This window comes from Phacochoerus africanus, chromosome 14 (assembly GCF_016906955.1).
Source record: "Phacochoerus africanus isolate WHEZ1 chromosome 14, ROS_Pafr_v1, whole genome shotgun sequence".
In the NCBI taxonomy this organism is placed as follows: domain Eukaryota; kingdom Metazoa; phylum Chordata; class Mammalia; order Artiodactyla; family Suidae; genus Phacochoerus; species Phacochoerus africanus.
In genome coordinates, this window is record NC_062557.1 from 15,717,582 (window position 1) to 15,740,661 (window position 23,080).

The 23,080-nt window shown below is 36.3% G+C and overlaps 1 protein-coding gene across 1 annotated transcript in view; it reads right to left on the minus strand.

Annotated features, from left to right (window-relative positions):
• The window catches only part of TANC2 (tetratricopeptide repeat, ankyrin repeat and coiled-coil containing 2), a 361,658-nt gene that overhangs the window by 142,253 nt on the left and 196,325 nt on the right, over positions 1-23,080 (minus strand). Inside the window, 3 exon segments of the mRNA XM_047758672.1 lie at positions 10,171-10,276; positions 10,278-10,358; positions 16,326-16,474. Coding sequence (XP_047614628.1) covers positions 10,171-10,276; positions 10,278-10,358; positions 16,326-16,474 — 336 coding nt within the window.

Consider the following 23,080-nt stretch of genomic DNA (forward strand, 5'->3'; position numbering starts at 1 on the left):
TTTTTTTAAGGGCCCCATCTGTGGCATATGGAAGTTCCTGGGCTAGGGGTCGAACTGGAGCTGAAGCTGCCAGCCTGCACCACAGCCATAGCAATGCCAGATCCAGCTGCATCTGTGCCCTACACCACAGCTTGTGGCAATGCTGAATCCTTAACCCACTGAGCGAGGCAGGGATCAAACCCATATCCTCAAGGATACTAGTTGGATTTTTTTTTAACCCACTGAGCCACAATGGGAACACCTACAAACCCTTTCTAAGTCTTTTTGGGAGACTGCAACTGGCTACCTCCTTAAAGTACTGGATTTGGTCTTCTCTCAGGAAAGAACTGAGACTATCATAGCATCATGCTCCTAGGAGAGACCAGAAGCCACAAGAGAGGACTACAGACCTATGTAGTGCAAAGGTTGGGCTGCACTAGGTATACCAACCTGTCTGCTGTCTGGCTACAGTGGCTCTAGCAATGTCATGAACGGTTGTCATGGGTTGGAGTTGGGTTCCTGTTATCAACATCCCTACTCTAGACCAAGGGGTTGGCTACAGGGGCTGCTTCTAGTCCTTTGTGTTGATCATGGGCACAAGTCAAACAATGCCTGTAGTGCCCCTCTCCTCTGTGCCCAAACTTCTTTCTTTTCACTGAGATGTGATCTGTAGCAGGGCTACTCTACTGGATTCATACAATAGGAAGAGCAGGGGAAATAACGCCCTAGGAGGGCTAATACACCAATGTGAGAAGGGAACAACCAGAAAAAGCTCCTAATTCCCTCTCCATAGTTCAGCTGGTCTCTCTGAAGATACTGAGCAGGACCAAGCAATCAACCTCTGCCTGCTCTGTAATTCCTTTCCTTACATGTACTCTTCCTCATTTCATGCTTCATTCTTCCTTTCATTCATTCTTGCTTCCTTGGTTTGCATTCCCTTAATAAAGGGTTCCAAAAGCCTTTGGTTGTGGGTTCTATTCTCTAAGGAATCTATGCTAAGGCAGCCTGTTGGTAAAAATCTTGGGAACCATGGGCTATATATTCTTAAAGCTAATTCAAATGTTCAAGTCATATTAAGTTATTGCATTATTTTGATATATGGTGAAAACTACTCACTTTAGTTAAAAATTCATTTCATATACACAGTCCTTCGGTCATAAATAGCTCTATGGTTCCTGACCTTTTTGCCACCACACACAATGTTATACCTTCCCCAATGAGGTTTTATGGATTCTACAACATATTTTAAATTATAATTTCCACATGTGTTCAGTGAGAGTATATAGGTGTATACTTCTATTATCTTTGTATGTGTCTCTCTAAACAGATGGATGCTTTTTATTTTAATTTCTGGAAATTGTCTCATTACTTTAAAATATATTTAAGCATTTTCCTTTCAGTAAAATTTAACTGAAGTATAATTTCATTTGATGTGAAGATGTGTGATTCAGCTGGCTTTGTAATTCTTAGCTAGAAGCCTGGAGTTCACACAGCTGCTAGGGTTAGTATGCTGAAAGCCGGAGACTGCTAACTCCTGTTTCCCAGAGGACTTGTCTACACATAAAATGGCTGTTATTTAACCCTTTCCTCCATTCCTTTCTTCCCTCCTTTCTTCCTCCCTCCCTCTCTTCTCTCCTTCTCTCTTGCTTGCTTTCCTCCCTCTCTCCTTGCCTTTCTTTCTTTTCTTCCTCTCTCCTTCCTTCCTTTCTTTCTCTCTCTCTTTGTTTCCTTGTGTCCCAGCATATGTTTTTATCTTTAGGGCCCAAATTAGAGCTGTATCAATGTGATCGTACCCTGGTGTATATTCCAGAAATATACCCCCTTTCTCCAGATAAACCATGAGCACTTTCAGTCGGTTCCAAACACTGACCTTTGAAGGTCTGAGAAGGTAGTAATATGGTTGCACTATTTTCAATTTTTCAAATAATTTATAAATAATATGTTTATTGACAGCTAGTTAACTAAAACACCAAGCTTCTTTAAACTTAGCTAGAATTATATCAAGGGTGACAACACTGGTTATCTCATTTTGAACAGAAATTATGGCAGACAGAAATATAATATATACATACATATGATATATGTTTGATAAATTAAAAATGAGAAATAAACTATGAATAATGAATGAAGTGATGCTGAAAACTTTTTCAGATATATGGGATCTATCAACAAAAATTATGAGACGTCCTCATTGGTGGTGAAAAGATTTGAGGAACTGAGTTAATTCAAGGTTCAAAGACAGAATTATTCAGTGGCCTATGGAACCTATTTTATTATTTCCATGATAAAGTTTATACTAAGGAAGGTCTTCTATGGTCATGGAATTTAAAAATAAAGACAAGGAGGACACTGATTTTGCACCAAAATTCTACTGCTTGCATAAACCAAACCTGTTATTACATAGTTCACTTGTTTTTCAAACCCAAAGAATTCCTTGCCCTTTTTCACTAGAGAGGAATGTATCTAGTCCCTAACACATATTATATGATCAACAAATACAACTGAGAGGATGAATAAATTTGTTATTGGATGTTCAATATCCAGAATCACTGGGACACAGAAAGAGTGAAAACAGACAACTCACTAGAGTTGTTCTAGACAAAATACTAGAAGTGTAATTCTCTGGGTAACCACTCTTACTTAGGAATTTTGCACATTTTTGCTTCACTGGCCCTTCTTACAGAATATAGTGACTTTTAGTTGATTTCATTCACCTATCTAATACATTTTTTATTGAGCAACAGGTATGTGTCAGAACATACTGCTGAACAAGATAGGTCCCTTAATTCCAGATGAAGGATAATTGTGCAGCAAAAAAGGCCATACACAGGAAAAAAATGAAATACAATTTTTAAAAATAACATATTAATGTCTGCATATTATTCAATTTTATGAAGTGTCTTCTTTTTACTCAACCATTCCTCTATGGTGAGACCTTATCATATAGTTTCTATGAATGAAGCTGAAGAGGAAGACATGGCCCCCAATAAAAAACATACATATTTGTTTTCCACTAGACCTAATCTATCTCTATTTTAATTCTCTAGGCCTAGTAATTCCCACATAGAACAAAGAATAGTGGGAAAATACTGAGTTGTAAGTAATAAAGAGATTTTTCTTGAGACTTTCTCCATTTTTCTTCCTTGATCTAGAAAAAAAAAAAAATTGCTACCTCAGTATAAAGAACTGCTTACATGGCATTTCTATTTATACTGCCATATAGGCCCAGAGGATAGTGTGAGGAAGTAGGAATTACAGGCTTGTTAATAAACAGGCTCACTGTGAATAAAATTAACTCCACATATTTAAAAAGTTTTATTGAAGAACAAATTACATACCATAAAAAGCACCACTGTGTGTGTGTGTGTGTGTGTGTGTGTATATATATATATATATATATACACACATACATACATATATATGGGTACAAGCACATCTGCTTATCATCGATAATATTTAAAAACTGACAGCCATAATTCTTATTCGGACTCACTACTTTACTTTTGTTGATAGAGACTAAATTTTTAATGTTAGGTAAACATCTTAGGTCATCTGTTCTGATAATTTTTTTTTTTTTTTTTTGCTATTTCTTTGGGCCACTCCCGCGGCATATGGAGGTTCCCAGGCTAGGGGTTGAATCGGAGCTGTAGCCACCGGCCCACGCCAGAGCCACAGCAACGCAGGATCCGAGCCGCGTCTGCAACCTACACCACAGCTCACGGCAACGCCAGATCGTCAACCCACTGAGCAAGGGCAGGGACCGAACCCGCAACCTCATGGTTCCTAGTTAGATTCGTTAACCACTGCGCCACCACGGGAACTCCTGATAATTATTTTAAAACAATGCACTGTTTTGTAACAATTAGGACCATGGGTTTTGAAGTCATATAGACATGAACTTGAATCTCAGCTTTGCCTCTTAATATCTATGTGATCTGGGACCAATTATTTTTGAATCTCAGTTTTCTAAGAACGATTATTACACGATTATGTAAGATAGAGGTAATTTACAGATAGACTGGGCCAGCCTATGCTTATCTCTGGGGATAACTGGAAGTCTGGTACTGACTCTTAGCCAAAACGAGGTCAACTAGGATAACTAATGATTTATAATTTGCTGTTTAAAGTTTGAAACTCCCTTGGCAGCACCCAGGACTAGTTGTTTATTGACAGCTTACACCTGGAGTACTTAGCCTGGCCTGGCTATGTGACTCGAGGGGCGTAACAACTTTCATTGTAAACTTTTGGGGAGCTCTCCTGAAACCAAGATTTCTTATACATATCTTAGTGATTTATACTCTGGGGACAGAGTACGTCCTATATGATTAAGAATGAATCTGGAGAGCTGCACCTGGAAGTGTCTGGGGTCCTCTGTGCTCGCCTGTATTTTCTTTCGCCTGCTAGACTACACCTTTACTAAAAGCTTTTTGTTAGCATCCTTTGTGGAGTCCTACGTATCCTTTTAATTCTCTGATCCTGTGAAATCTTTACAACTATTTTCTTATAAGATCATTATAAGGATTAAATAATGGTGCCCGGCCCAGAGTTTGTACTCAATCAATGGTTGTTACTATTACCATTACTATATCAGTTCGGTCAATTATGCAAGACAAACGCTCTGTTTGGTCTCCCTGATCATTTTAATGGGTAGTGTCCAGACTTCTTTAACAAACATGCCATGCAATATAAATATAACCTTAGAGCTACCTGAAATTTACGTAGTGCTAACTAATTAGAGAAGCGGGAAGGATGACAAGAACCACTAGGCAGAGTAACTAGAAAAACTTAATAGTGAAGATATGCCTGCATATTTCTGAAAGAGGTTGGAGAAAATGTGAAAAAATAACTCAAAGTATCTATGTTCAGTTTATGACTCTGTGACAATTTGGAACACATGAAGAACATATAACACTCTATGGAATGTGTTACTGAAGGAGCAAGGGGCTTTGATTAGGATTTTCTTTTCTTTTCTTTTTTTCCTTTTTTGGCCGCCTCGTGACATATGGAGTCTGGGGCCAGGGATTAGATCCGAGCTATAGTCACAACCTAAGCAGCAGCTGTGGCGATGCCAGATTCATAACCTGCTGTACCAGCCTGGGCTGGGGATTGAACTTGCATCCCAGTGCTCCCAAGATGCCACCAATACCGTTGCACCACAGTGGGAACTCCAGATTAGAATTTTCTGATTCTGCTTTTCAGTTACTATTGTGAAACATTAGGAAAACATAATCCCTGAAGTATAAGCAAAGTGGTAGACATTTCCTCTTTGTAGGTGTTAAATGATACAAGTCTAAAGGATAGAGGACCAAATTTGGCAATGAACGAGAACCCAAAGGAAAAAAATCCTGAGATGTGATTAAAAGAGGGAATTAAAGAACTATACCTTTTTGGAAAGAACTGTGATCAGATAAACAAAAGATAGAAACAAAATGGATCCATGCTTAAATTCGTTTTGCTATATAATACCACACCAAAACAGACCATTATTAAAGCTTAACATGAAAAGAAGAGGATAGAAAAATGATGTACATCTCACAAAGCTTATGACTATCAAGATTTTTGCTTGAAACTGTATACATGGCTGATAGGAGATTATAGGTAGTTAATGGTATCTAACTAGGTACATACATAAGGCCATTATACCATTAAAGTTATACCAATGATATTAAAAGAGCCGTAAATGTGTAAAACGACTTTGTAACTACCTGACAATCATGTCAGTGATATTTCGGCACATATTTAAGGAAGGTTGTCAGTTTGAGGAGAGGGAAGCTATGACTGGAGCGGAGAATGCTGTCTCTGACAGAAATTAAATCACATCTGGGATGAATCCAGACCACAGAGAATCTAAGAAGTCTACATTTAGTTATTTACAATCTTTCAGAATACTAGAAAGAAAATTTTATATTTACATACTTGAAAATTCAGGAAGTCTGCATTTCTAGTATTCGGATGCTCATAACTCGAATTCTATATATTTTGGCATGCTCTGAGAGTGCTACAGGCAGGCACAGGGATGGCTAAAATTCAGTTTTAACTGCAAAATGTAATCAAAAGGACTTCACCCTACACTGACTGATACATAAAGAAATTAAAAATAGACAATCTGGAGTTCCCGTGGTGGCGCAGTGGTTAACGAATCCGACTAGGAACCATGAGGTTGCGGGTTCGGTCCCTGCCCTTGCTCAGTGGGTTAACGATCTGGCGTTGCCGTGAGCTGTGGTGTAGGTTGCAGACGTGGCTCGGATCCCGCGTTGCTGTGGCTCTGGCGTAGGCCGGTGGCTACAGCTCCGATTCAACCCCTAGCCTGGGAACCTCCATATGCCACGGGAGCGGCCCAAGAAATAGCAACAACAACAACAACAAAAAAGACAAAAGACAAAAAAAATAGACAATCTAAATTAGTTCATTTACTAACTTTAGTGCTTCTTGATGATGGGGCAAGATTTAAATATGAAGCATTAATAAACAACAGACTATCTTGGAAGTTTTTGTTGGAAATAATGTAAGCAATATTTACTTTCGAAAAGCCGATGTTTCTATAATTTGAGGGGAAGATACTTAACAAAACATATTTAACAGTTAAAGTAGGCCAGCCTTGAGATTTCCAAAGTAACAACAATATCATTGACTATTATTACTTGTGCCACATACAATTTTCTTCCAACTCGACGTGCATGAAAAAATTATAAAGGGAAACAAGTCATTTTTCAAGATAAGCTGCTCATCTATAATTTGATAACTACTCTGTAGTCTTAAGTAATTTTATGAGCAGTATTATTCTCTTTCTTCTCTCATAATTTTGAAGCAAATCTGTTTCAGTATTTTTACACATGAAAGAATGGAAGTTCATTATTTTTCAAATTAGCTTTATTATCCACAGAGGCACTTATTCTTATAAGAAACACAAGTCTGGAAATTGATCAGAAGAGAAAATAGAGGAACACTGTCTGCTCTAAGTCAAAGAAGGATCTCATTTTTAATTTTCAGAACATTATGAATATTTACTCTGACCATTCACTGACATGTTAAGCTTCCATTCTGAAAAGTAACCACTTGTAATTGGATTATGTCTGATCTGTCAGCACCATCCCTTCTGCCTGAATGAACATATTTCTAAGGCTATTTTTTTATGTACAGCAATATAGGTGACATGCAGTTACAGACACTCGAAAAATATAAACAGAAGAAGCCAGGAAGAGATGTGGCTAGGGATTATAAAAGCCATTTTGCCAAAATTAATCATAAGGAGAATTGAAGAGAATAAAATTAGTCAATGGAGAATTCTGACCTTTACTATTTATTAAAAATTCAATAAAGTTCCATCTTGTACTCAATGGTCACTATAAACACTGTCAAAAAAGTAGCTTAAAGTGCCAGGTCAGTCCTTCATCCCCTACCCTTCCACCCTTAAGCCTTTTTTTTATAAACATTTACTGAGCACCTACTATGCTATCCCATGTCAGTCCATGGGACTGGGTGCTAAAGACAGAGATGAATAAGGCACTGTTTCTGCTAATAAGAAATTAACAGTCTAAGGGTGAAAAACTGGCTCTCAAAGTAATTATAATACCATGTATGAGAAGCGATGATACAGATATGCAGAGGTATTACAGGGAACACAGAGTAATTATATGTCCTGGATAGGAGTTAAGAGTGGAGAATTGAAGAGAGGTAGTAGCAGCAGTACTGATGGCAGAGTACCGAGGCTGAATTTTAAAAAATATGTAGGGGTTGGTCAAATACGAGAGAGAGAGGAGATTAAACGCCAAATGATCAATGTGAACAAGAGCATGCACATAAAAAAAACTGGAACGTGTCAGGTAGCAATACAATATAATGATGCTAGAATAATATACACAAGGCTAGAAGTAGGGGGATTAAAGGCTGGAGAAACTGGCTGTGGCCACATCAGGTGAGCCTGGGCTTTATCTTCTAGGTAAATGGGAGCCAAAGGAATGGTCTGATTGGATTTGATTTTCAGGGAGTTCACTTCATCTTACAGATAATGGAAACAAAGCAGTAACTGCTTTTCAGTTAATTCACTTCGGTAGGTATGTGAAAAACAGATTCAAAAAGGACAAGCCAAAAAGCAGAGAGAACAGATTTGTATTAATCTAGGTCTTAGATAATGAGGACTACCAAGGGGCAAGGCTAGAAAAGATGAAAATAAAAATCCTGGGGTAAGAAATACAGGGGGAAGGTAGGTGGCAAGGACTCCTCTCAGTTTTCTAGCTTGCGTTCTTGGGTAGGTAGGTAGGTAATAGAAGAAAGTATTTGGGACAACTTTATATCAACAAATTTGAAAAGATGAAAACCATAACTAAAGAAAACAGATTCAAGAAGAAAGAAAAATTTAAAAGTCCTATAGTATTAAATTCATTGAAATGGTAGTTTAAAAAATCTTCATGAAGAAAGTAACAGGTCCAGAATATTTTAATGGCAGGTCTTACTAAATCATCAAGAAACAGATAATTCCAATCTTCTATTAGCTATGTCAGAGGTTAGGAAAAGAGGCTATTTTTCATCACATTGTATTTCTCTATGTATTTTATTTAGATAAATATTTAGTTATTTAATGATATCTTCATAAAGGCTTTTATAAATAAACCAGAAATGAGAAATTATTATGCTAGAAACTGAGGGTATACAAAAATTATTAGAGGGAGTTCCTGATGCGGCACAGTGGAAATATATCCAACTGGTATCCATGAGGATGTGGGTTTGATCTCTGGCGTTGCTCAGTGGGTTGGGGATCCTGCATTGCTGCGGCTGTGGTGTAGGCTGGCAGCTGTAGTTCAGATTCGACCCCTAGCCTGGGAACTTCCACATGCCATGGGTGTGGCTCTAAAAAGCGGAAAAAAAAAAAATTAGAGGTGAATCCTGACTTTAAGGAATTTTGTAATAAATTCTGAAATCAGGAAATGTGAGTCCTCCAACTTTGTTTCTTTTTCCAAGATTGTTCTGGCTACTTGGGGTCCTTTGAGATTTCACATGAACATTAGAATAGGTGTTACTAAATTTCTGCAAAGAACTTTGCTGGGATTATGATAGGGATTTTAATGATTCTATAGATTGCTTTGAGAAATATTATCATTTTAACAATACAAAACCTTCCAATAAATGAACACAGGACATATTTCCAATTACTTAAGTCTTTAAAAATTTCTCCAGCAATAAATTGTGGTGTTTAGTATATAAGTTGTTTGTCTCCTTGGTTAAATTCATTCCTGAGTATTCTACTCTTTTTGATGCTATTGTAAGGCATAGAAATGCAACCGTTTCTTGTGTATTGATTTTGTGTCCTGTATCTCTGCTATAAAAATGTTCTTTTTATTGACTATTTAAAATGAATAAATTCACATGTTGACAGATATTAAATATATTCATTTAAGCAGTAGAGATAGGCTGAGTTGACATGGCATTAATATCTGCCACAACACCTAAACAAATAAATATTTTGATTTGATAATCTTGAGAAGGAAGCCATATGAGGAAAATATATTTTATTTTCTTCATTCCTAATCATTGCCATTTGCCTGGCCTCCTCAGCTCTTCTCATTTGTTGACCAGCCTCTCCCTTGCCCTGTCCTTGAAAGTCTTACCTTCCTTGGCAGTGATATTATACTGCCCCAATTTGTCTGTCTGACTACTCCTTTTCCTCCATCCACTGGCTCATTCTCCCACCTCTCACTCCCTGCTCAATCTAAATGTGCCCTAAGATTCTGTGCTCTGCCTTGGTTTTCTTTTCTTCAGATTCTTCTGTTTCCCCAAACTTTGCTCATTTCCATGTGACTGACTCCCCTTAACAAGTATGCAATAGGCAATAAGTATATGAAGAACAGAGAACTAGCAAGAAACTCTACTGGTCTGGTGAGGAGTGAACTTTTTCTGAATCACTTCTCTTGCTAGACAGATGATGCATGTGAATTTATATGAAGTAGAAAGAACTTTTTCTATTCACCCCTTCTTTTATCAGATAATATCTTTAAAGGACTGGTTACGTAAGGAGTGATACCTCTCATTTTGTTTACCCTTTATCTCTCTCTCCTGCATCATTAAAAAGAACACATTTTATACAAATCTCAATAACTCAAAAGCAGAATTTTTGAAAATCTTAAAAATTAAGCTTCTGTGATTATTTTTAAAAGAAAAAAAAGATATAAAATGATAATATAAAACCCAACTCACCAATAATACCACTATCTCTGCTTTCAAGGGTGGAGGTTGGACTAGTGACAGCCCCATAGCTGCAGTCCTTGGCAGCTGCACTTGTACTGACTGGTGGGAGGGTGGAGGCAGGGGCTACTGGCTGGTGGAGAGGCAGTGCTGCTGGTCAGAGTAGAACAGGGACTTATCCGCTGGGTGATTGCTGAGGTCTGAAAAATCAAAATGAAAAAAAGATAACTGAGCAGCGGTTAAAGTAAAATACATTGTAAGGCAAAACATATGCTTTGATGACAAAAAGAAAAAAATCTACATACACAGCTTTTACATCTATTAGGTTCTGTTAGTTTTTGCTTTGTAAGATAAAGAATTCTATAATTCTATAATTAAGGTGAAACTTGATAAATTTCACATGAGCAGAGACTGTGGCCAGTTTTTCTGCCTAGGAAATTTATAGTGACAAGCAGTCTTTATCATTGTCAAAACTAATAGAGGAATTTTTTTATTAATCAACTTTTCCTTGCTGCTTTTAATCAATAAAACTTTTCTGAAGGCTTGGAACTTTGTCTTGGTAAGATTTCCTTTGTGAAGGAAAAACAAATCTCCACAGTTGAGAAATAAAAGTGAAGTTCTTAATGCAAATATGTAGGGCTTTTTTTGGATACATAGATGGCTGCTCAGAGACAAAGAAAATGAATGTAAAGGAAATAGCTTATTCTAAAAGTTTGTCAAATAAAACAGATAAAGATATTAATATAAACCTACATTTCTCTGTAGAAACTGATTACAGCCTGAGATCACTTTGTACCTTGAATGATTCTTATACCTATAATTACCTTTTCATATTTTTTATAGGAAGGAATGAATAATCACCAAAAAGATTGGTGGTAATATATACTAGTTTACCTAATTTAATGAAAATTTACTTTTTAAAGCTCTTTCTACTCAAATAGATTAATGATATAATGAATGAAAGTATATATATATATATTTTTTTTTTTTCAAATACTCAAGAAATGTTATCCTTTTCAAAACAGTAACTGATCAGTCACTAAATTACCTGAAGGAGTCCTAATGATAAACTTGACATTTTTATTTTATTTTTTTGTCATTTTAGGGCTGCACCCATGGCATGTGGAAATTCCCAGGCTAGGGGTCGAATTGGAGCTGTACTGCCAGCCTACACCACAGTTCACAGCAATGCCGGATCCTTAACCCACTGAGCGAGGCCAGGGACCAAACCTGTGTCCTCATGGACACTAATCAGATTCGTTTTCCGCTAGCCACGATGGGAACTCCAAACTTGACATTTTTAAAGGCTAAATTAAAAAAAAAAAAGCATTCCAAATTCTTTACACATAGAGTCTTTAACTCTATTCTCTCAGCCAAAATTAAAGATACACATTTTATAACTTGACTGGAAAATGTGATCACTGCATATGAGAATATTAAGGCTCTTTGACTCATCTCAAAATGATTTCCAGATGCAATCCCTTGTATTTAATTATATGTGTTGAATCCATGTTTTGATTTTAATTTAAATGCTATAAGCAGGTCATAAAAGACACATTCAATTCAACCAAGGTAAGTGACATTCTCAGAACTCTGCAACCAAGTAAATCTTTTCAATCATATGAATAATATTAGAAACTTATTTTTCCTAATAACACAATAAGCTCTAAAATCCATGCCATTTCTCTTCTATATAATTTTTCTCTAGAGGAGGGAGGAGTTTCAATTTCTTTGTAATCTCCATTGTTTTTATAAAATGATGTTGATCTACTAGAGCAATGATCTTTTTTTTTTTTTTTTTTTAACTGGGTATAAAGCAGAATTACCTGAGGAATGTAAAAAAAAAATGTTCCCCTACAAAACTGATACTGAATCCCACCCCAGGCTTATTGAATTAGAAGTCTCCCTAGTTAGAACTTGGCATGACAATTTTTAACTGTCTCATTCTCAGTTCAAGAAATATGTAGATCCTATACTAGAATTGTATTAGAACCTTTTACATTAGATATATCTATAGTCATTTCACAATGAAGTTTCATTTTGGTGTGAATCTATTACTTCTATAGCAACTCATTTCTGTTTTTAGTTGAGATTCTCAGTCTGTTCTTTGAGTAAGGAAACTGTATTATATGCATAATAATATAACCCCAGCCAGTGTGGGGGTTAAGCTCAAACAACACATAATTTTTACTGTAAGTTATTTTCTGCAAAAAAAGCGTATATCACAGAATGTATGCTTTAAAAGCTTTAACTCCAAAAGCAAAGCTTAAAGATCAAGCCACACAGAAGACTGTTCATGGCTTGTGAATTAAAAGGCAAGCCTTGTATTTACTTAAGGAGGCTAGTTAATGAGACACAGAAATCTCTTCTAGGCACAGAAAGAAAACATTATCTACTCTCCATGCTGTAGGCTAACATGGACATCTAATTAAGCCACTCCACTCCTGAAACCTTTTCCTGGTTTTCCCTTTGTTCTTACTGTTCTCCAGAAGGATCCAGAAGTCTCAATCTCGACCTCTCAGAAGTTCTACAAACATACAAGGGAAGAACCTAATGATGGAATTTATAAGGTAGATCCTAATACCCCAGAAACTACTGAGAAAAAAACATAGTGATCAGATTAATATCACTTTCAATACTTTGTCCTTTGTGAAAAAAATGATACATACTGACTTGCCTGCACTGGCTTCTGTCATCAGTAATACTTTTCTGAGGACACCATCACTATAGGGTAAACAAAGCAATCTATCTTTGTTAGTATGCTGTTTAGCTCAGAGGAAAGTCACTAAATGAACATGACCTCCTACTCCTTAATAATCTTCCTCAGAACAGATTCCAATGGTCAGTTTAGACATTTTCTTTTTTGGTTCCAAGATAGTTTCACGGTATATTCCAATAAGGCTATCATGTCGCTTCATTATTAATATTTTACATTTGTTCAGTGTTTTATAGTTAAAATTTTAAAAAATTACTTCATTTTCTCCTTAGCCAAGTATGAGGCTTAATGAGTATTATTTCCCTCATTTAATAAATGTGAAAATGAAACTACCCTAAGTATGAAAGCTATGAAGTAATTTCCCCCAAATCTTACTGCTCCTGCATAGATTTACATAATAATCACATTGCACATTGTTCTATCTTTTACTAACATGGCATTTTACAGCTTACAAAGTGCTTTTATATTCATGATTTAACTTGATTCTCACAACATTCCTGTCAGGTGTTATTACTTCATGTTACCCTGGAACAGTGTGGCATAACTATTAAGAACTAAGTTGGAGCAGCAGACTGGATTGGAATACCATTCCATCACCTCCTGGCAGTGTGTTTACCTCTTTTAATCTGAAAACTGAAATATAAATGGACCCTACCACTTTAGATCATAAGGAAGTTTAAACAAAAATGTGCAAATGAAGCAATTAGTGCAATGATTCTATGCAGTAAACATTTATTAAATGTCCATTATGATTCCCTATGAAAAACCTAAAGCTGAGAGAGGTTAAGCGACACGTCTAAACTTACAAAATGGTAGCTGGTAGAGATGGAACCAGAAGACAAATTTTCTACTGACTGGTTCAGTGATTTTTCTATTATACTATATCACTGTAATTATATTAAGTCAATGATACTACTCATTTGCTTATTTTAGATCCAATGTCTTCAGTAAATGCACAAGTAAGGCACACTCTATAGACTTGTTATTTTATTCAGAAATCACTGCAACATGCTGTGACATGAAGCATCTCAAAAGCAACCCAGTATAAATTCTAGCACCTGAAGAAATGGAGCTTTTTAGAAATAACAAGGTCCTTGGCAAATTCTCAGTTTGTAATGTCATGTTACTTAGTCATTATTAGAACAGTCTTATTTCAACCTGACATGAATATCAAGAAATAAAAAGTAAAAGAGATGTTTTATTTACATCAGTTTTTAAAAAGCCCTCAACATATATCATTCCCATTTTTTATTCACAGAGCATAGCATACTGACATGGTTACAGTGCAAATTGGTTAAGAAACGATCAATCCCTGTCATCACAAAGCTTACATTCTTGTATGAGATACAGACAAAAACCCCTCTATAATTAATATGTAACCTAATAAATTAATAAAAAGCGCTATAAGGGAAATAAAGTAGCAGGATAAGGGGATACAGTGATGGACAGGCGCTATTAGATAAAGTAATTAAGGCCTCTCTGAGGCGGTAACATCTGAGTAGAACACTCGATGAAGTGAGCAAGTTATATGGCAGGAACATTCCAGTATAATGAATGTTTCATGTGTTCAAGGAATGACAACAAGACAAGTGTTGCTGGAGAGCTGCAGGTGAAAGAGAGAGGGGTAGGAAAGGATGCTGGCGAGGCGGCAAGGGGTCGGATCAGGTGGTCATGGGAAAGATTATAGCTTTATTTCTAAAGGTGACAGGAATACAGTGGAAGATTGAGAGCAGAGAAGTAAAAGGATGAGATTCACATTTTACAAGGATCACTCTGACTACTGTGTAAATAGACAACAGGGGGACAAGAGGGGAAGCAGAGCCCTATGAAGCCCTATTTATCATATGGTAAATATTTCTTGAGCACCTACTAATAGTAGACACTGTTCTAGGTGCAGATGATACAGTAGTAAATAAAACCAGCAAAAGTTCCAGCCTTCTAGCCTTACATCCTAAGAGCTACTGCAGTAGCCCAGGCAAGAGATAACAGTGACCTGGCCTTAGGTGTAGCAGAAGTAATACAAAGGGATCAGATTTAGCATACATTCTGAAGAGAAAGCCTGTATGATTTGCTGAAAGAGTGAATGTAGAGTGTGACAGAAAAGTCAGGAATGGCTTCGATGCTTTTATGCTAAGCTTCTACAGATAGGAAACACTGGAGAAGGAGCAGTTTTTTGGGGAAAAAATGCAATGGTAGCTTTTTGATATGTTAAGTTTGAGACATAACTTGGATGCATAGGGAGAAAAAGCAGTGTAGGTAGCTAGATACAGAGATTGAGTGTTAAGGGGAAAGGCAGGACTAGAGATAATTCCAGAGTCAAAACAATATTTAAACACATCAGAAGGGAAGAGTTTCAATATGATTAGAATCTCTGGGTATCTGAATTTTACAAAACTGCCCACGTGATCAGAAACGGGCAGCCAGCAAAACCGATGACCTTAGGAGTGAGTGTATAAAGAAAGGAAAAGCCTGAGCAGAGAGCCCTGGAACATCTGAGCATTTAACCACACCACCTATAAATATGCTCAAAGAAACTCTGTATACTTTATTATTTTATGATGAAACAAACATACAACACAGACTCTTTACCAAGTATATGCAATCTGAATTTAAACTGTCATATTCTGAGTAAAACTGTTCACTACAGGACATTCATTTTAAAGATAAAGACCATACAAATGAATCTTACACTTCTGTTGCTACATTTTAAATGAAAAGAATGGAAATAGCCAAAAGAAAAAAAGTCTCTAAAATAATTTTTCCAAATTGTTGATATTTTTAACTTTCTCAGATGAGGGTTTAGATCATTTTTCAGATTTTCTAATATGAGTATCCAAATTTAGTTTTACCACATTTTAACTACGAATTATAAGTTTTGTTACATTTCGTTTTTATCATTTTGGTTTAAAATATTTTCTAATTTCTTGTGATTTCTCCTTTGACTTAGCACCTGTGGATTCTGATTTTCTAAGTTATCTTTTAGCTATCTTTTTCAAAGTTATTTTATAATTGGTTATTTCTACCATGGTCAGTGAAATCTTTTGACATTTGCTGAGATCTGTTCAATGGCTCAGCATATTGTCAATTTGATAAATAAACCATGTGTTCCTGAAAACAATGTGAATTCTGCAATTTTGGGGGTGCAGTGCTCATATAATGCCAATTTTGTTTGTTGGCTTATTTAGTTCTTCAGTCATCCAACAAATGAAGCAAAGGCTTAAAGTAGCTTTTTAAAACTTTGAGAATGAAACTAAAAAATGTTCCATAACTGAAGAAGTGTAGTGATTATTGAAAATTAAGTTACACCTCCAGGTCTCAAAAGGCATTCAATACTTGGGATTATTCTCAGAACATCCACGCTCACACCCACACCCAGAAGCATTTCTCCTTTCCTGGTTATAATAGGCTGATTCATCCCATATTTCACTAAGTTGATAGGAAACCAGTTTACCTGATTTTCATCCTGTACTTCCATGTTATATTGATCACCTGGCTGAACTTCTGTGACTTTCTCTCCAAGGAGGAAACCCAGACGAGTCATGAGTGTGTTTGCTGCCTCATCTACAGATGGAGGGGGACCAAGTTCCTGTTCAGCATCACCTATATCAGGAAGACATTAAAACACATGAACCTTTCAAAAAAAAAAAAGGCCAGTTCTGCAACTATATTTATACTCAGTTTGGTCATTTCCCTTGTTTTCACATTCCAAATCCAAAATCACTAGGTCCCTGTCTAGAAGCTCATTTCCCACCTTTTTACATTACAATTCAGAGTCTATCCTCGGATCATCTTTAATGTATCTACTTGAAACCCTTGAGTTTGAGAGAATGTTTTTGCAACTTAATAGACATTTCCCAGCATGCTGGCAGTTGGCCTTCCAGTACAAGTCTTAGTCTTAGGATCAAATTTCTGGCCACAATCACCACCTTCATCCAAGTTCTTTTGTCTTTTTTTTCTTACTGTTTTTGTAAATATTCTTTTTTAATTTTGAAATCAGGTCAAAGTCACAAAAAAGTTTCAAGAATAGAACAAAGAACATATTTTTTCCTTAACCACTTGAAAATACAGACATGATGTCCCATCCTCCCCAGAGAGTATGCATTTCCTTTAACAAGGAGATTCTCTTACCGAACCAACACTACCAGCAGAGACATCAGGAACCTAACATTTTACATGACGATGATCTCATCCACAGACCCCATTTTAAGTTTTGATAGTTATCCAGCAGTGTCATTTCTAGCAAAAGAATTTCAGGATTATGCAGTGTACTCGGTTCTCAGTTCTCTTTGACTCTCTTAATCTGGAATAGTTCCTCAGTTTGTTCTCAGCTTTCATGACCGTGACACTTCTGAAGATTATAATTATAGGCCAGCTGTTTTGCACAATGTCTCTCAATTTGAATTTATCTCATGTTACCTCATGATTTGATTCGGGTTATGCATTTTTCACAGGTCTATCACAAAAGTAATGCTTTGTTAACCTTGATCACTTGGTTATGGTAGTGTCTGCTGTATTTTTCCACTCTTTGTAATTAATAAGCATCTTGTGGGGGGACACTATGAGATTATGTAAATAGCCCATTCCTCAACAAACTTTTAAAATAAAAAAACTGTGGTAAAAATATATGCAATAAAAACTGCTATTTTAATCATTTTTAAGTGTACAACTCAGTGGCCTTAAGTACCTCCACAATGTTGTGCAACCATATCCATTTCCAGAACTTTTTAATCATCCCCCAAAGAAACTCTGTATCCACTAAATAAAACTCTCCAATCTCCTCTCTTAATAGCCCCTAGTAAGCTCATTCTATTTTCTGTCTCTTTGAATTTGCCTATCTATTCTAGGTACTGCATGTAAGCGGAATTATACAATATTTGTCCTTTTATGTGTCTAGCTTATCTCACTTTGTATATTTTCAGGGTTCATCCATGTTTTAGCATGAAGCAAAATTTCATTTCTTTTGTATGAATAAATTATATTCCATTTTATGTACCTCCCACATTTAGTTTATTTATTCATCTGTCCATCAAGCTGGTCACTTGAGCTGTTTCCACCTATTAGATATTAGGAATGATGATCCTGTGAACATTGGTGCACAAGTATTCAGTCTGAATCTCCCCTCAACAAATTTCTGCCCACTACTTTAGCATCCACTAATGCTTCTTAGTTGAATTAATTACTATCATGCTTACCAAATGGTGATTTTTCTAAATCTAGCACTCTTTCTATAGTACATAAAAAAGAGCCAGGGAACTCAGGGTGATCTCTTCCAATTGTAATACAGAACTAATTTCCCTAAACTGAGTATCTGTTTACATTACTGTGATTCATTGTCATCATTTTTTTCAGATTTTGTTTTACACTCAGATGTCTTTAGTCTAACCTTAGAACAGTCCACAGCAGTACAGATCCTATAGGACACTATAAAAATCTTTTTTTTTTTTTTTGAGAGGGGAATCAGGCCTGTCCTTTCATCATAGTACGCATTAACTATAAAGTCCTATGATTTGATGCTAAAATACAAGAGATCAGAGTTCCCGTCATGGCACAGCGGAAATGAATCTGACTAGAAACCATGAGGTTGTGGGTTCAATCCCTTGCCTTGATCAGTGGGTTAAGGATCCGGCATTGCCATGAGGCTCTGGCATAGGCCAGCAGCTGCAGCTCAGATTAGACCCCTAGCCTGGGAACCTCCATGTGCAGTGGGTGCGGCCCTAAAAAAAAAAAAAGACAAAAAGACAAAAAATAAATAAATAAATTAATTAAATAAATTAAAAAAAATATGAGAGCTCAATTTTTTTTAGAATATTCAGTTTCACACATTAACTCACTCTAAATGGCAAGACAGTAAGATTTATATTGTTATTTTTCAATTTAACATTCATCTTAACTACTAAAGTCTACTAAAGTCATAAGCTGGAACTCAGAGGAAGGGATTATAGGTATATTTTGTACAGTATTACTCAACTCATGTCCCACCCGTGGAAAATCTCTACAGAATTCTCATTTATTTGAGTAGAAAACTCGCATCTATTTTCCCTTTCCTACTTCCTTTCCAAGAGGCAACAAAAATGGATTTCTTTGCCACAGAACAAAACATATTCAAGGGGCTTTATTACCTCTATAATATCCATCAGTTCCTTATCTCTCTTCCTCTGTCCAACTAAGGTACTCTAACATAAAATCTCAGGGAAAAGCTGTGTTATACACACAAATGAATCTTTACAACTAGTTCTCTAAATCTAAAAAAATAATACAAATGATTGTATATACAAAACAGAAAAAGATGCATAAAGATAGAAAACAAACTTGTGGTTACCAAAGGGGAATAGGAAGGGGGTAGGGACAAATTAGGGGTACGGGGTTAACACATACAAATTACTATATATAAAAATAGATAAGTGACAAGGATCCTATTGTATAGCACAGGGAATTATACCCATTATCCTGTAATAACCTATTAAGGAATATAACCTGCAAAAATACTGAATCACTATTCCGTACACCTGACACTAACACCACAATGTAAATCAACTGTATTTCAATAAAAACAAACAAGCGAACAAGTCCCCTATCCTCCACTCAAGCAGATTTCCACCTTTAAGCCCTTGCTAGGCAAAAGTTTTCATTTCATTACTACGGTGTGTGGAATTTCCTTCTTCGTCGTTTGAATACTATTTCTAAACTACTGAGTCGCCTATTTAATGTTATTATAATTTATTAAAATCTATTATAATAGCAAGAGTACTTATAGCATATGACATCTCAAGTAAACAGTTTCTGGTTAAAATGTTAAATTGTTATTCTGAAGATAAATGATAAAATTTAGAAGTCCCTAATCGTTTCAGATTTCATAACCAATGACTACACTACACACAAATGGCAGGCAAGAAGCTGTAATTATAACTTCATGCATTACTCACAAAAGTTCAAATGATACTCAGTTAAGAAAGGAGCTAAGGGAATACAAACCCATCTCTTCCTTTTTCTTCTAGGCTCCTCTACTCACGTCATTCTTATATTTACTCGATCACTCTATTCTCTTAAATAGCTCTCGATCACTCTTTTATCCTAAGTATTAGTTTCTTTAAAAGACACTAATATTTATTATTTTTAAGAAGTCCACTAGTACATGTACGTTGCATACATTACTTATGGATGAAATGATACAATGATCAGGTTTTGCTGAAATTAGTATGGAAAAAGTGGGGAAGATACAGATAAAACAGAGGTGTCAAAATTACTGACGCTAGCAAATGAGTGTATAGTAGTGTATTATTCTAGTCTCAACTTCTGCGACGGCTTGGAATTTGAGGGGGATAAAACCTCTATGCAGGGAAGTTTCTTTTAAATAACTTAGCAGCTCTCAACTGGTGACAACTTTGCCCCCCTCCCTCCCCCAGGGAACATATGGCAATCACTGGAGATATTGCTGGTTGTCACACTGTGGGGAGGAGAGCTGCTACTGGCATCCAGTAGGTAGAGGCCAAGGATTCTGCTAAACATCCTACATAACCCAAGACAGCTCCCTGCAAGAAAGGATTATCCAGCCCCGAAAGTCATTAAATAATACTGAGGTTGAGAAACCCCACAACAGCTAGAAGCACTTCATCCTTCAAAAATCTGTCAAATTGGGATGAACTCAATACACAAATGCCATGTTATGTTGAGAGGATTATTAAAATTACTTCAATTTCTAATTTGCAGTGGATTTTTCAACTTTGGGCTATTTTCTTCCTGAGTGTAGGGTCTGTTTTCTGCACTACTGGATTCTGATATAATCTTTTCAGTCTCCAATAAACCTTAGTCTTAAGGTGGTGCATAGACAGGACTTTATTGGAGTTACATATTGTGTATCAAGGGTGGGGGATTATGCCAAGGCACAGAACAATTAAATAAAACTAAAAACATGATACATCTCAGATTTTTACTGACTGTTTTTTATCAATTATAATAACAGGCAGCACATACGGGGGCTCCTATATACCAGGCACTGTTTCTATTTTATTTACATTTAACTCATTTACTTATCACAACCGCCCTATGAGGTAGGCAGTCTTATCCCACTTTATGAACAAGGAAAGTGAAGCACAGAGGGATAAGTAACTTACCCTAGGTCATCAGCTAGTAAGTGGCTGCGCCAGGAAACCCGGATCTAGAACGCACGCCATGCAAGCTCTTAATCCCTCAGCTCTACTGTCATCCGTGGTTCCAGTCTCTTCCCATTTTGTTGGGCATCACTCCCTACCTCCCCTCTGCTCAGGGTATATGCTCAAAACGCTCAAAATTCCTTGTAAATCCTCATACCCAATATTTTCTGTCTCATCCATGACCATCTGGGCGATGTGAAGAAGGTATCATCTTCATAAACAAACATGCCCAATTAAGGTATGTCCCTAAACGAAGACAGCACTTTCTTTGAGTGGAATTCTGTTGTGACTTCTTTAATAACGATAAATTTGGAGTATGATAAACAAAACAAGACGGCTGGTAGGTCAGCAGAAAATAATCACTGTGAGACTATTATACACAAAATAAATCATACATCATTCATATAATACGCTAATTAAAACCATTGGAAGTTACGGCTCTTCGTTTTATCTTGGCTATTTGGGAGCAGCGTGATAATGCAATAGGATTTGCTTCCAGAACACTGAAAGACGCATACAACACCATAAAACGAAAGGATTCCAAAATTTACATGGAAATGGAAAGGTCTAGTTATAAGTAAGGAAAATGTGAAGAAGAATGACTGCTCTTACTTAACATCAGAGTTAAATATAATGCTGAAGTAATTAAGACAGAGTATAACTGATACAAGCATAGTTAGAAAGACCAGTGGAACAGAATAAAGAATCCAGAAACATACACACACACACACACACACACACACACACACACACACACACACACACACACATATGTAATCATTTTATTTAGGACAGAGATGCCAATGCAATATTTTAGTAACAGAATAATATTTTCAATAATTGGAGATGGATCAATACACATGAATAAAATGAAAACTGCCCCTATCTGATCCATACACAAAAATCAATTCCAGGTGAATTACAGATCCAAATACGAAAGATAAAACAATAAATTTTCTGTAAGCTAGCCTAACAGAACAGCTTCACAAATTGGGACTAGGCAAAGATTTAATAGGACACAAAAAGCACTAACCACAAAAAGAAAAAATTGGTAAAGTGAAGTATATTAATTAAAAAAACTTCTGTTCGCCAAAGACTCCATTAAAACAGTAAAAAGGCAAGCCACAGAGTGGGAAAGTTATCTTTAATTCATTTATCCAACAAAGGACTTGTATTGAGAATATACAAAAAACTTGTACAAACCATTAAGAAAAACAGACACTACAATTAAAAGATGAACAAAAAAAATTATTTAATCTTCACAACATTTACTATTTTACACATAGTAAAAGTGAAGCACACAAAGATTACATTCTTGCTTACTCCTGGTTACAGAGTTAGGCAAGTGATGGAGTCAGCTTTGAAGTTCAGGCTCCCTGACTGCTGGACTCATTATTCTCTGAGGAAAATGTGATTACTGAATACAAACTGTTTAAATGGTTATTTCATTTATTAATGGCATCCAGCAGAATAATCTGATAGTCAAAATGGGAAAGCATTAATCAATTCAATAAATATTTACTAAGTACTTTCTATGTGTCCAGCACTGTGTGAAGTATTAGATACACACTGATGAACAATGGGCTTAATCCCTATCCTTAAGGAGCTTATAGTCTCATGGGGAAAACCGGAAAGTAAATAAATTGATTGAATCACAGTACATTAAACTCAGAAGTATAATGTGGGCAAGAAATAGAATGCTGTAAAAAAGCAAGTGTTAAATATTTCAGAATATTTTAATGTTGATTTTTTGGGGGCTGTACCTGTGGCACATGTTAGTTCCCAGGCTAGGGGCTGAATCAGAGCTGCAGCTGCTGGCCTATGCCACAGCCACAGCAACACAGCATCTGAACCCCATCTGTGCCCTATGCCACGGCTCACGGCAACACTGGATCCTTAACCCACTGAGTGAGGCCAGGGATGGAACCTGCATCCTCAGGAACAGTGTCAGGTTCTTACCCACTGAGCCATAATGGGAACTCCGATGTTTATTTTTCTTGATGACAACAATTTTCTTTTAAGAGATGGTTTACACTTCACAACATTTTCAAAAAAA